The sequence below is a fragment of the Eurypyga helias genome, unplaced genomic scaffold (assembly GCF_000690775.1).
Source record: "Eurypyga helias isolate BGI_N326 unplaced genomic scaffold, ASM69077v1 scaffold42553, whole genome shotgun sequence".
NCBI lineage: Eukaryota > Metazoa > Chordata > Aves > Eurypygiformes > Eurypygidae > Eurypyga > Eurypyga helias.
This window is the reverse complement of record NW_010243889.1, coordinates 657-15832: the sequence shown is the minus strand read 5'-3', so window position 1 is coordinate 15832 and position 15176 is coordinate 657. Positions and strand designations below refer to the sequence as shown.

The 15176-nt window shown below is 44.8% G+C and overlaps 1 protein-coding gene across 1 annotated transcript in view; it reads right to left on the bottom strand.

The window, feature by feature from the left end:
- The window catches only part of LOC104508077 (protein kinase domain-containing protein, cytoplasmic-like), a 29899-nt gene extending 16087 nt beyond the window's left edge, over positions 1-13812 (bottom strand). The window contains exons 1-3 of the mRNA XM_010149568.1: positions 13630-13812; positions 4806-4928; positions 1476-1747 (exon numbers count right to left, since the gene is read on the bottom strand). Coding sequence (XP_010147870.1) covers positions 1476-1747; positions 4806-4928; positions 13630-13812 — 578 coding nt within the window. The remainder of the gene's footprint in view (positions 1-1475; positions 1748-4805; positions 4929-13629) is intronic.
- Between the last annotated feature and the right edge of the window lie 1364 nt (positions 13813-15176).

The following is a 15176-nucleotide window of genomic DNA, read 5'->3' as shown; positions in this document are numbered from 1 at the left end:
GGGTGGTCAGAGCCTGCTACGGCCTGAATCTGCTGTTGAACAAAAACCCCCTGTCTCTGTAGAATTCAGAAAAGCAGGGGCTTCAAAGGCAGTGTGAGGAACTGTAACAGAAAGAGTGCTTCCTCCAGCGATACCAGCAACCTGCCGCAAGCCCCTCACGCCACGGACACATCCCCTCTTACGACCCAGATAGACGGGTTCCTATGAAAGGTTTCTTAGCCAGACTAGTAAAACAGGCTTAACCAAAAGCTAGCCAGCTAAGCAGGATCTTTAAGCCAAGCAAATGGAAATGGAAAATTTTGCAGGACACACTAAAAAGTGCACTGCACAACTGCAGATGGCTGTCATGTGGTGCAGCCCATTTCAGTGTGGTCAGCTAATGCAACACACATGCTGGCGAGCGCCTTGGGACCGAAGCAGAAGAGTCTCTTTGGAGCAGCCTCTCCTCGCTGTGGTCTGGCAGGCAGTGAATGGCATGATACTTGTGAGGCAAGCCTAAGAAATGAGCACACCATTATGGCATCACTTCGAGATCCTCAAATCTGGATCAGACAAGGCGGGGTGGCAGGAAGGGTGCGGCACTGAGCATCGGGTATTGGCTTCCCGGAAAGCAGCGGCATGGCTCCCCTAGCATCCCAACCCAGCCCTATGAGGAGACCGATGGCCAACAGGGAAGAGCCGAGACCATAAACACAAAGCAGTTGCCCAGGAGGACTCCACTGTAAATCCAGAGAAACCTTTAAAATCAAATTTGGAAGATGGATGATGGATCGGCTGAATGCTTTCTTCAGGGTGGCTGACTGGTCTGGTGTGGCCGCTCACCTCCATGTCCCCCGTCACAGGCATGGATCTGCCACAAAGCAGGAGCAGCACTGGGAGCCAGTCCCCTAGCGCCTGCCCACATAGAGACCAGGGGCTGGGAGGGGAGGGGAGGCCCAAAGGGAACACCCCTTGTTTTCAAAGGTTTGGTATTTCGCCCCAGACCGTCAGCAACCGAGGGTGCTCTTTGTGGCCCTGTGGCTGCACCTGCACTGTTATCGTCCCACGAGACAGGATCCAGTGAGGCAGGGGGCTGAGGACGAGAGCCACCCCATTCCTCAGTCGGTGGGGGAGAATGCATGATGACCCCTCTTAACGCCCACTGAAGAGCTGGCGGAATTGTCTCACCACAGAGCCAACGGGCCCCCACCTCCACAGGCACCTCTGTGTCACTCCTATGGAAATCTCCACTTGTGTGAAGAGCTCAGTGGAATGAAACCAACGTAAAATTAGACTAAAAGCGGTGAATCACACTCAAAGTATGCAAAACATTTCCAAAGTTATAAATGCTACGTATTTTCACAAATTAAACCATTCATGGTTTCACTTACTCTTGGGTAATGTTCTGAGACAATACATACATGACGATAACTATAAAGGATGCTGGAGACTTTCTGCCCACCTTCACTTCTCTGTTACCTTATCCAATCACATACCTGTAGGCGTTGTAGAGATTCCTCTTTTCGTTCATATTCTGACACCGTCCCTCAACCGAACAGGGCAGGGTGAAGTTCCTCGCGGGGAATTCCATGAAACAGTCGCTGTTACTGGTGCAAGAGCTCTCCTCGATGCTGGCGTCGTCCAGATCTGTCACCTTAAGCTCCCCATCCACGATCACGAACTGCCGAGGGCGAAAATCCAATAATGTGACGGAGCCGAGAGGAGAGTGAGCCAAATAATGGAGAAGCCTAACTAAGCTGAGACATATCTGAAATGCAAAAACACGGGTACCTTGAGTTATTTTCTCAGTACAAAGCATATAAATGAAACCACTTTAGCTGAAGATATATTCGTAAATATATGACTTTATATAAGCATTATAACTTATCCTCAAAACTGAATGTTGTAACCAAGGTATTTTTCATAGGATTAACATAGTTGATTGTAAAACCCTTAGGGACTTGAAATAAAAATAAGCTGCTTTACCAGTGCTTTCCCACACTATTCTTGAAGCAGGGCTCATTGTTGCTCTTCTTACTTTTAACAGAAATAAAAGCATTAAGCTTTAATAACACATTACGCACAGGCCTTGACCACGCAGCCTGATTCTGCTCTTTTACAAACCCCAGGTCTGGAAATTTTGGCTGGACCACTCTGTGCCCACGCCTGGAGCTCCAGCTGCAGACGGTGTCTGTATTTTTTCCACTGGTTCCTCTTATGTTTGCCTTTTTCCAGGAGAGAAGGAAGCAAATTCCCAGAAAGAGGAGCTCCACAGCTCCTCTGTAACTCTTCCCCGTGCCTCAGGGTAAGCATTATACATCCATCTGCCTTGGTGCCACCACTGTGCCGTCTACTCATGTGCCACTTTGAGGCTGGGGTGGGAGCTCTCTGCTGATGCTGCACTTTCCAATTGCACGTTAGAAACCCGAGTAACTACTACTAGACAGCAAACTCTATGAACATTGAACTTGGCCCCCTTTACCAAAGTACTGTTTTCAATTCATGCATACCTTTAGAGTCCACTATGTAACATATTAATGCAAACGTAGCATTAATATGAATGCAGTTAAATACTGGAATTTTTATTCTATGTGTTAAATTAATAACAGGTCTTATTCAGTCTAGCAAGCTTTTTATTGTTTCTATATAATCTTTGGTTTCTGTTAAAATACACTGTTAAGGCCACGTGCATTGAAGCAGTCAAATCCAAATTCAGTCTCGGGGCATAAACAGCATCCTCAGGGGAGGGAGCACCTAAAGCCATCCTTCGTAAGACAGCTGAGCCTGCCCGAAGTTGTCCCTCACAGACCTTTCACCTGTGGGACATGAGGACTACCTCACGCATCTAGAATCACCAGGCTACAACATTTTTATCTTACAGGATACCACAGTTCACATGGACATGCCTGTAGGTGTAGATGAACACAGGCCTGGTTATGGGATGCCACAGTTGAGCACCCACCCTTTCCTCCCTCTGGAAGGACACAGGATTCATGTGTATGCTATCCTGCCACACGCAAGATCTAATTATTACTAGGGGCTACTTTTTATATACAAAGGCATATCCAGCTCTAACTAACCTATAAAACACGTATCTTCAATTGCCTCAACCCGGAATTTAGCTTGAATAAAAACACAGGCTGTCATCTGAAATTACTGCCCTGCTCCTGCACTGGCAACCTGTGACCAGGCTGAGCCCCGACGGGCTGCTGCCCGGCATACCTGCTGCCAGGCTGGCACTGCAAATGCCCCTGTATCACAAGCTTTAGGCACACAGATGAAGGCTTTGCTCTGCACCACGCACCCCTGCGTTTAGATCTAGCGAGCAAGCTTACTGCCACGTCCTTCAGCACAAGGAAAGCATTTGTAGCAGTAAGGTCAAATATTTATGCAGCCGTTTCCAGGACTGGACCACAAACAAGTCTCATGAATCAAGAAGACATGGTTTTATTTCCTCCTTCTCTGTGGCAGTTGCATCCTAGACAAGCTAATGAGCATGATGTTACCTAAGGCATCGTTACAGCGGTCACAGGAATGTTTCATCTGTAATTCCACCTCTGTGAATCAGCTTAGCACCTTCATCTAATTCTCCTTCATCTCCCTTTGCAACTGCTCGCTTGGAAATATCCATGCTGGGAGGAAACCTTCCTGTTCATTCCACGTAATCTAACATATCTCTTGGTCCTTTAGTTTGTACATAGCTGCCATCACAGTCTGTTATTTGCATCCCCTGGATGAGATGTGCAGAAGACATGTCCTGTATTTCGGGAGCCGTGGCGAGTACCTCTACTGCTTATGAAGACCATACTTCTTTCAGGAAAAGGGAGCTGAAGCTTAGTGCAGGGAACACACTTGCTCCATCTATTTTAGTAAAATAAACTCTGCCAGAGAACATTTCTGGGCACAGACACTTAATCCCACACACACACTCGCTAGCAGGGGGTCTGGCCCAGGTCTGACCAGGACGAAGGTGCTGTCTGTCACAGTCCCTAGATGCGATCCTTGGCACGGCCAAGGGACCTTTCCTGACGGGCATCTGCCTGCAGGCTTCCACTTTCAGAAAGTGCAAGCAGTCCACTGTACAGAACTGCACTGCCTGCACCTTGCTGGTTCATCTCCCACATCAGCCAAACACACTTTTAATTTTCTGGTGCAGAGGTAGCCATGCAACCCAAAGCGTTTTAGATGAAGACTGCCGCTGCCCTGCCACGTCTTAGGGAGTTAACCTCAGCCAGCGACACATCCCAATATACACTGAGCGAGACAGCACTGTCTTGATCAAAGCATTGCTGCAGTCTGGCTTCATTTTGGACAAATTAAGTGCGACCTTCGTGGTCCTGGTAAATTGCCAACGCAGTGGACAGCCCACGTTTGAGATTTGTGTACATTTATTTCACTTTTCCCCCAGTAAGAGATGAACAGAGCAGGAAGCAGTAGAAAACAATTATAAAATCAACCTATGATAAGGATCAGGAGAGAAATGTAACATCCTTTTATTGTTTAAATCGCCATTGCAAAGCACGGTGTTCAACGCCAAAAATCCTGGGCCTCGAGCTTTAACAAGTAAGAAATGTTTGAAGGCATTGTGCAAAAAGCATGTAACCAGCTACAATCAGATAACATCAACAGACAAAATAGCACAACATCTTAAACGCTGCAGAGAGGGAGTGCTACAAGTTGTTTCCAAACCAGTACGTAATCATATGTAAAGCAAAGAGTTAATAAACGTGAATTGCACTGCACAGTACATAGCCCCTGCTTCATGCTTGATGTCATTTTCTATTCATCGCTCTCTTAAAAGCCCTTTTAAAACAGTTGTTACTCACTCGAAATCTGTCTTCCCAGGAAGTCTGCAAAAGCTGAATCATCTCTAAAGGCGAGCCTAGTTCAGTGATGGTCGTCAGCGTGTCTGGGATGTCATTGCTATCTTGGTAGCAATAGCCGTAGAGCTGGAAAAAATCACAACCAGGCAATATCAGTGTAATGTACCTCAGCATGTTTTTACTTTTCTCTGTGGATGAGGTGCAAAGTAAGCATTTCTTACAAGGCTCTAAGCTCTACACATTGTATTGCCTCGAAGTTGCCCCCCAGTAGCTTTTGTGCCCTCTCATTTGAGGAACACTCCCTTGAAACTCCCAAATTAGCTAGCAGCTTCTCCTCTGGGCGTCATAAAGCACAAGGCCAGCGAAGTAACCCCTGCATACCTCTCTCTCTGTACAGGATCTCTTCTCGGTGAAATGTTGAAGAAAAAAAAAAATTAAAATATCCATGAATGCACAAACAGAATTCTGTTTGAGGAAAATTAGTTTAGCCTAAGTAAGACTGATTTGCTGCTTAAAAGACATCACAAAATAACTTTTAATGACATTTCCAGTAGGACTGCTGTTTGTGCTTTGAGTAGCAATGTGTATTTCAATGACACAATAGCTTGAAAAGCAATTGAAATGCCAAAACTTATCTTTTCCCAGCCAGAAATTGCCTCTCGCTATACTTGATGGACTTTTGCGTGCAGTATCATTAAGGAAGGGCAAATACTCCAAAACATGATCTTCATGTAGCTTCTGCAGTTTAAAAGCATTTAAATGGCAATTTCAGCTACGCTCCAACTCCTTCTTGTATTTGCTTTCCAAGGACATTTGAATGACTGATTTCCACTTGCACAAATAATTGCACGAGAGGAATATTTAAAGATTGTGGAGAAGAGACGTCTTGCTTTATATGGAGTGGGACAATGTCTGACAGGGCTGGGGGACAGGCTTTTACAAACTCCCTGCCAAGCCCTGGCAGAGAGGCAGTTAAATGTGCCTGATAAGGATCCGATTGCAACTTTCCAGCCAGAACAGCATGCACATGAAATAAAACTAAACGTAATCTCTGCCCGCCCTCCGCCCCCCCACCCAGGTCAAATAAACCATACAGTAAAAAGGGTCTGCGTGAAAACGCAGCTTAAAAAAATGCTGCTATTCCTCTACTGCCTTGCCCTGAGTAATCTGACTTTTCAAACCTCTCTTTAGTTTAAAAAGCCCTGGGAAGATGACAAGGGTCTCCCCTGAGCCAAGGGGACTCGGATACAGCCCAGGCTCACGCAGAGTAGAACGGGACAAATCCTAATTCTCCAGGAAAGCAGAGCCCCGGAGTAGTGAGTGCCATCATCGCTGGAAGGAGTGGGGTGAGGCTGAACACAACCCCTGCGAGCTGATCCCAGTACCAAGCACATTCTTATGCCTTGTGACCCTCCCAGGAAAGAAAAGCAAAGACCAGGCTAAAGTCAGCAAATACGGGATTTGTTATGAACCCGACTGCTAGCTCTGACCGTAGCTGTCTACACTTAAAGGAAAAAAGGGTGCCAAAAAATGTAAAAGAAGTAAACAATTTTTCTTGTTGGTGTAAAAATGGCACTGTATTTCAAAACAGCCGCTTAAACACGGACACTAACCTAAACAAAAAAAGAGCTAGAAGATTTTATTTTAAAACATGCCGAACATTTTGGCATCGATGCACAACAGAGAATTTGTGAGACATGACGATATGAACGTTTGAAATAGGGAAAGGGATCATTCTCTTTACTGCCACAACCATGACAAGGATTGAAACAGCAATAATTTCTTATTCTAGAGCCATTCACACCGGACTTGGGTTTGATCTTTAGCGTCTGTGCCTCCACTGCTGTGCAGCTTATTGACAGGAGTTAAATCTTCGTGTGCTGCAAACTATCTTAGTGGATCATGTCAGCACAATTCTGTTTAAGCCTTCTAAACTAGCAAAAAATGAAATTAGATGAAAATATTTAATTCATTTAATATTTAAATATGTCTTTTCTTAAAGACGAGCTGGATTCTGCAGTTCTTAACAGGTATTTCATACCCGCCTTGTGTGGGGGCAGACTAAGAAGGCAGGATGAAACTCGGTAGGTTTGCAAAGCCCTACTTCTCCTGTCAAAAGCTAACATCTGCTTCTGTGTCATCTGCAGAGTTCAGTGCTTGTCTTTAGCACAGTAATACTTCCCCTTAGGGAAAAAGCCATAAGGGAAATCAGCGAGCAATACAGACTGGGGAATGGCAGTATCGCAGTAACTGTTGGGTCACAGTAACTCTGAATACAAAAAAGGTAAGAGTCTCCATTGGGCGTTCTCACTGCTTGTGAAAACCACTCCAGGAACAGAAATACGGAAGACCATCAGCAATTACACATTCATTTGATTATAAAAACATAATACATGCATATCTGTACACACAAATTATTGAGAAATTAGTCTTAGTAGCTATTTGTGTGCGTATGAACTCACAAGTAGAAATTAATTACAGTACCTATTTTACCCCAATCCATGAATGCCAATAGTAATAATAATGATTTAGAATTGTTCTCAGAGCGCTGAACTTTGCTCAAAAGTAATTCTTTCATTTTAGTATTCAATTTGTACCTTGGCAAAAGTCTTCACTGCCCGAGTATCTGAGCATTCAGTGTGTATTTTACCATATTAATGCTCATTTAATTGCTCCAGTCATTGTGGAAGCTTAAATTACCTGATTCAGTTTTGGTTTTATACTAAATTGCTTTTTACTCGCACAGGAAAATTTTCTTGCACGAGTACTGCTATACTTAATCTTACAAGCTAAAAAACACAGTACTGAGCAAGTTAGTATAGGTCTAACTCAAAAAATACATAATCTAACCTGAGCTCCTTACTGCTTTTACTTAAATGAAACCTCTCCAGATGCAGCGTTATTACATAATTATATAGAGTTATAAAAGCACAGAAGTCTGCTATATAAAGGATTTATTGGGCTGCATTTATACTTTCCTAAATGAACTCCTGAAACTAAATGCAAAAATGCACATGTAATTACATGGCCATATTTGTATGTGCAATTACCATGATTACAAACTGGGCATGTCCCAACAGCCAGTTAAGCATCTAAAAAGGTTACATTCATCCCCTGCTGATGAACCACCACCCAGCACACAGATGTTACAAAATACAGAATATATATAGATGCAAAATATTCCAAGGCAGTAATTCTTAGGCCTTTCGTTTAAGAAGCCATCTTATTAAGACGCAGAAACAAGTACAGAGGTACTACCCAAAATACTTTTTTTTTTCCCCTTCCTTTTTGTTTTTGTCCAATCCATTTTAAGGTCTGAAATGAGACAAAATGTTTTGTATTCCCAGACAGTGAAGTAAGGAGCAGATAGCTGGATGCATACATTAACAAGAAAAATAACCACACGGGGAAACTGAATATATCTGGAGGCAAAAGATGAGCCAAAATATCTCCTCTATCTGAAATTCTATTAGGTTGGACATCATTCTCAGCGTCACAAAGCTACACTTCAGATATATTCAAGAATGATGGTTTTCATACGCCTTTTCAGCATGGTTCCAATTAAACGAATGGAAAGAAATACAATCCCACATCTTTTTGCTATCTCCAGTCGCTGCATTTAAACGCCACCCCAATGTATTCTTGTGTAGAATCTAATAGCAAACAGTCACAATATCGGGATGCCTTTCTGTCTGTTTAGGAGAACGTATGCCAGATACGAAATGTTGACCTGTTCTCACATCGTGCGCCGTAATTCGTTTCCAGCAGCCCTGTTTACCGAATCCTTCCCTCACTGTTTGGATTTTCTCAGTCATAAAGGCTGGGTCCTGCAATAGTTGTTAGGCACCCAAAACTCTCCCTGAGCTCAGCAGCTCTCGGGCATGCTGGGCACACAGGATCAGCCCCCAAGAAGATTCTTGGACTGTAGGAGCTCCCGTCCCAGCAGCCGGGCAGTTCACCTCCCATTACAATGCCCTTTTACTGCAAATTGTGGGGACAGAGGTGCCCCTTTCAGAGGGGCTGGGGTGGCAGGGGAGGGCGACAGCAGAGGTCAGCCCCTACACAAAAGCTGACAAGCTTACTGAATAAAGACACAAAATAAAGGAGCTTATTAAGCTGTCATCAGCAGGGTAAGTCTGTGCAAACAACGGGCGCTCCCATGTTCGCATAGGCACCCTAGATGGATTTTCAGGAAAGTAAATGTCAAGCCAGAACCTCTGACAGTGTTACATTTCATTTATCGAGGCTGCTCAGTCAGGAACGGTAGGACCGGCCACCATTCCCAACTGGGGCTCCGCTGGCTCGACTCTGCCCCGCTGCCGGGCTGCAGCAGAAATGCCGCCCTGGCTACTGGAGGGCAGAATTCCTCCCGTACAGATCATGCGGTTTCCCTAAAAATTACAACACGCTGTGAATCTTTTTCTCACTAGTTTTTAGCCCTTAACGTTCACAATCTTTAGATTTTCTTTACAACCACAAAAACTGGACAATTCACCCTTTTTTCATTAATGAAGATGAGATTTCCATGAATCTGGGAACAAGCGAGAACACTATTACCAGCTATAATATAAGTGACAGGCTCAACTGCAGTACCCCAGAATTGATTTCTAGAAACCTAATTCTCTTCTCTTTTAATTTGGACTTGCCCAAAGTCACCACAGTACAGCCTAACTGCTGCCCACATTAGAAAACTGCAATTAAAAAAAAAAATAAATCTCACTATTATGAAGAGCAACAGTAGTCAACACTTGCCGCAGCCTTTAATTTCCAAAATACATGGACACAGGGTTACCTAATGAAAACTGGTTGTGCTGAGATTGTATTTTGTAGTGACTTGGTGCCATGGGGAAATAAAAAACTCACTGACACTGGTGGCCACTTGTTGAGCCATTTGTTTGAGAAGCCAGAACAGCATATTTTAGAAGTCCTGGCAACTTTATTGCTATCAAACTGAATGTAGCATGCCTTTATGCAACCAATCCTTGGATTCACCTTTCTTTCCTGGAGCACTGAGACAGCCCCTGCGAGAGCAGGAACATACAGCACTGCCTGATGCAGCTACAATTTACCAGTATGTGATCTGAGATGTTTACATCACTCTAAAATCTAGACACCCCTCAGGTTTTAAATATTTCCTTTCACCAAAGGCAGTTTGTACATATATACAAACAAACGTGTATAAGTATGCATTTATATATATATGTGTATGTGCTTCTATATATTATATATCTAGATATAATATATACACATAGAATTTGTATCTATATTTGAATAAGTTTACATATATGTAAGTATATATTAAAATATTCTTATATATTGCCATACCTACTCAGCATCTGCAAACCTGTTAAGATGTATCTCCCTGGAAAAAGGATGGGGTCCCTGAAAGGCCTAGCCTCCCTGCTACAGGATATATAGGGATGATGCATGAGAAGTGAATCGATTCTCCTCTTTCAAGTCTAGCAATCAAGCCCTGCCAAGTGCTGAGCTTTAATGGAAGACTTCCATACAGGGCATCCCCAGCTCCACGCAGAACCTTTCAAGAACAGGACCAAAACCATGTGCTGAAAGCTGTAGGGCAGGATTTCCTCTGCTGACGGATATTGGAACCGACAGCAAGCAGTGGGTAATTTGAATATGAAGCTCTAAATTCACAGTTCTGCCTAGGCTTTTATTTATAAATGCATTATCACGATTAGCACTTAAACTCCAGAAGAGCTAGAAGGCACAAGAATCTCATACCTGGCACTGTTACTAAACATGGAAGTTCATTAATAGAAAAATTGGAACCTATTATTTAGAAACACACACACATGTATATCTAACCATATCTATCAGTATATCCACAGAGGACCACAGATATCTCCGTATATTTTATATGTGTGTGTGTATATACATCCATATATACCTGCTGTTAGGACACATATTATGTTGGCTATAATCTTAACATTATCTCCCTTTTGCTCTCCCTGCTTTCCGTACACTCTGAAGTGGAAAATTCTTCCACTAAAAACATTTACAGCACTTTGAATTTGCACTGCACAAGCTCAAGGCCCAACCCTGCAAATATTTAGTCACACAAGTAGCCTACTCTTGTAAAGCCTTCCAGTGAAGACAAATAGATCACTCATCCAACCATGATTTCAGTGGGAATGGGCTGATATCACTGGAGACACAGTTCATTATCTTGTAAACCGCCAGACCAGAAGCTCCCCTGACCTCCGTCCACAGGACTGCATTCAGTTCCACCGCACCGTCAGATTAACCCTTCATTATAACGTGATTTTGCACTACAAGACTATCAAATAAACTCCGTGCATTGCATGTTTGGAAAAGCTTGACTTGGATTCGTTAGACTCATCTGTATAATTCTTATTTCTTAGGTACCTGAGCCATATCATGGTGTATTTTATCATGGAGAGCTTTAAAATAAGCTTGGAGTCAACCTGCAGCTACATGGGCCAAGAAAAAAGCAACTCTTTCCAAACTATGTTGTTCCAAATTTAGCCTAAAAGAATATAAAACATCCACATTTGGTGTCTACTACGTAAACTGAGTGGTTCAGTTGAGTGTGACAAAAAATAACAACTCCTTTAAAATTAGTCTAGAGTCAATATTAGTATTAGCATAGTGCCTGTGAGAACTAGTTCTTGTCAAGTTTTTCATGGCCATCACAGTAATGAAAAACTGCAACAGGGAGTTAGATGCTACAAGGCACCAATCTGAACCACCAGATGACTGTGTTGGCACAAAAATCCAGGAAAAAGATCTTTAAAAACCACAGTTTGTATATCTGGCACAGACACTTCACAAACCGGGGCTCACGCCTGAGCCCACCAATGCTCTCTGTGTCCTGTGCAATGAGCAGAGGGCCAGAGGAGCAGAACTCTGCCAGCACTGGTGTGCCCTTCCAGCGGTCATCTCCTGCCTCCTTGGCTACCCACCACAGCCCTTCCCAAGCATGGCTGCAGGGAGAAGACAGAGTGTGTACAAAAGGGCCACAACCATCCCTTGCAAGGATAGGATGCCACAGAATAGAACACAGAACAGAATACAGAACAGAATAAATTCAGTTGGAAGGAACCTGCAACGATCATCTAGTCCAACTGCCTGACCACTTCAGGGTTGATCTAAAGTTACAGCATGTTATTAAGGGCATTGTTCAAATGCCTCTGAAACGCTCACAGGCTTGGGGCATGAACCACCTTTCTGGGAAGCCTGTTCCAGTGTCTGACCACCCTCTCTATAAAGAAAAGCTTCCTAATGTCCAGTCTAAACCTCCACTGACGCAGCTCTGAACCACTCCCACGCGTCCTATCACTGGATACCAAGGAGAAGAGGTTTACCTACTCCACACCTGGGGGGAGTGGAAAGTGAAAAGAGAAGCTCTAAAAACCCCATGTGCCTTCCCCTGCAATTCCGCCTTGGTCATAACAAGTTTCAAGGCCAGGATATTCATGGGGTGGAGTGACCTTGTTGACTCACTGTCTCTCCTATGAAAAAAGGCAAGCAGCAAAGGAGAACTTGATCATACCCACAGCGTCCCGTGGTGACCACTGATCTCCCCAAGCCACTGCACAGCAGTACTGGGCTCGCCTGAAGGAAACTGGATGAGGTTTTAAGTCATCAGTTCCCATAAAGGAGGCAGAAATTCAAACCAGAGTCTTCTGGAAAGATTTACATGGCACATAAAACTGAGAAGCAATCACAGAAATCATTCAACAAATTATTGGGATTAGTTTTATGAATGCTGCTTTCAAAAGGACGGACGACGTAGCCCCGTTAACTTACGTGATGGCACGTGCCTGCTGGAAAGCTGTTCCTGCCAGCAGCTTTGCAAGTCGAACACCCTCCGCCATCCCATGCAATTCAATGAGAAAAAACCGTTATTTGGCAACTCCAGCATCAAGCCATCCAGCTTGCCTTCCAGTGACACGAACGATTAGAGCTGGTTTGCAATTGTATCAGCCCCGCGCTTCCAGCAGCTCTGGAGCTCTTGTTAACAGATCCTTTCTTCACTCTTAAAAGTGCAGGATAACATCTGGGCCTTTTGGGAAGCAGTCTCGCAATAAAGAAGCACTTTGTGTAATTCTTCTTTCCTCGCCAAACCGCATCTGTCTGCTCTCTCTGCCCTTCTCCACTCCACCCCGAGCTCCTTGGGGCTGTGGGGACATCTGTTAGCAGCAGCAAGCTGTCTCCACCGAGCCATCAGTAGGTGGCACTGCCTGCTTTTTCCTCTCCACCCACACCAATGGCCAATCCTGACACCTTACATGGACCACCACTAACTATTTCGAAGGATGCTCAAGTGACTCGGATGCCTCATCTCCTGCAAGGTGCGTCTATAGGAACGCCAAGGAATGGAGTGACCGGGACAAAGGCGCAGCTCCATCTCTGCTCCCCGGGGGTGGCAGCTTTACCAGAGGAACAAAGTGGCGAGTGAGGGGTGAGAACCTCTCCTGCCACCTCACCAGGATTTGGCAAGTTCATCTGCCCCGGACCTGAAGCTCCTCTGATCCTAAGGCCAGTTAAACTGGTCTTGCACCATGTGTGGCGGTTTCATTCATCTTTAGCCAAACTGTCCCAAGGGCAGCTCAACTCTGTTACTTTAGAAAATCATTAGAAAAAATTACCAGCCTAAAAGGACTCTCCTACTTGCAGCAATCCTCCCCGGATGACTGCATGTGGAGCACATAGTCAGAACCCTGCCAGCTCCACCCCCACCCTAGAAAGTTAATTCTCATTAGATGCTTTGTTTTGAAAGGTTTGCTCCTAAGAGCTGTGAACCTGTGCTGCCCCATCCAAAACTTTCCATGCAATCACCCACCAGCCGGTACCAGCCATCGCAGCACCCTGCGCAGGGCAAGCAGTTCCCAAAGCTGCCAGGGTCAAACTCCCGCAGCGGCAGATCCAGGCTTGTTGCTGGGAGTCCTGCACTACTGCCCTCCCCAAGGGCATTGATCCAAACCCCACCACAGGGAAGAGGTCCCTGAGTAGCTGTTTCCACCATGGCTTCATCTCCCCTTCCCCCTTCCTTTCTGTGAAAAGAACAGTGGATTCATGCAAGAAGGATGGGGAGGGACCAGACCTCCAAGAGTCCATAGGCTCCCCATGCAATAGTATTTGCAGTGGAAATTAATTGTATATTGACTTTCTTCAGTCTACTTCCACCTGGAATACGCAAACCCGTACAAAGCTTTATTATTTTAATTCTCACATTAAAATTAGAACTGCCCTATCCTGCTGGCTATGCATATGTGTAGTGAAACCATCAGAGTAAAACGACGGTTAATTATCACACGTAAAGAAAAGAAAAGCTTATTTAAAAGTAGGTATTTTAGGATATCATGCCCGGCTAGCACGTCTTAAGTCTACTGAAATAGTCAACAGCAAGTGATGTACAGTATTGGTTTATTCAGTGCATTTTCTAAGTGATAAATGTTCTCCCTGCAATCGTGACCATTTAAAACCAACCAATAAAAAAGAAAAATACTGGTGCTAACCGAACCAATTCAGACAGAACCTGCTTTGACTCATAACTCAGATAGTGACTTCTAATGCTGAAGCCACCCCACTATTTCATCTGCGTGTTTTAACTGGACACCGAAGCCAAATAAGCCAAAATGAAACGGCCTTGTCTGGGCAGTCAGTAAACCAGACTTGAATCTGTTAGCAGCTGGTGCCTTCCACACTGCCTTCAGACAAAGCCAACCCTTCTCCTGGAGCTTTCGTGTTTGTGCCTAAGACAGCGGCAGCTCCTCCCTAGATGGGTCGTTGTGAACCCACACCAGAAGCCCCGATAAATAGACGAACAGCCGCCGCAGAAGTAAACTGGCACTTCTGCAAACCCCTCCTCTTCAGCAAATGCAAAGGAGGAAAGAATTCCTCCAAAGAACCGATTATGCCCCATGAATGGCAACACCCTTAACTCTGATACTCCAGGGCTATAATTACATTATTACAGTAAATCAAACATTCCCTTTGTGTCTTTACAATCGCGCTCATTGTCTGAAATTAACTGCAAATGGTTTGATTTTCTTTTCCTCCTCCAACACGGGCAGGGAGGAATTAAGAGCACTCTAAATCATCTTCCTCCCCACCAGAAAGCAGGGAGAGGCGGGATTGGGGCAGCAGCACTCGAGGAGCGGCGGCGCGGGGGGAAGGCAGGGATCAGGCACCGGGTTTGACACACAGCGACTGCCGAGCAATTACCGGGCCGCTAAATCCTCCGTCACAATAAACCAGTGACCCAGTTCCCTCTCTTCCCCAGTGCCTGTCATTATAAAATCAGCCTTAATGAACCAGCCCTCTCTCCCCGGCCCCGCAGCAAACCTATTTGCACTGCAGCCTGCACCTGCCCTTCCCAGCGCCTGC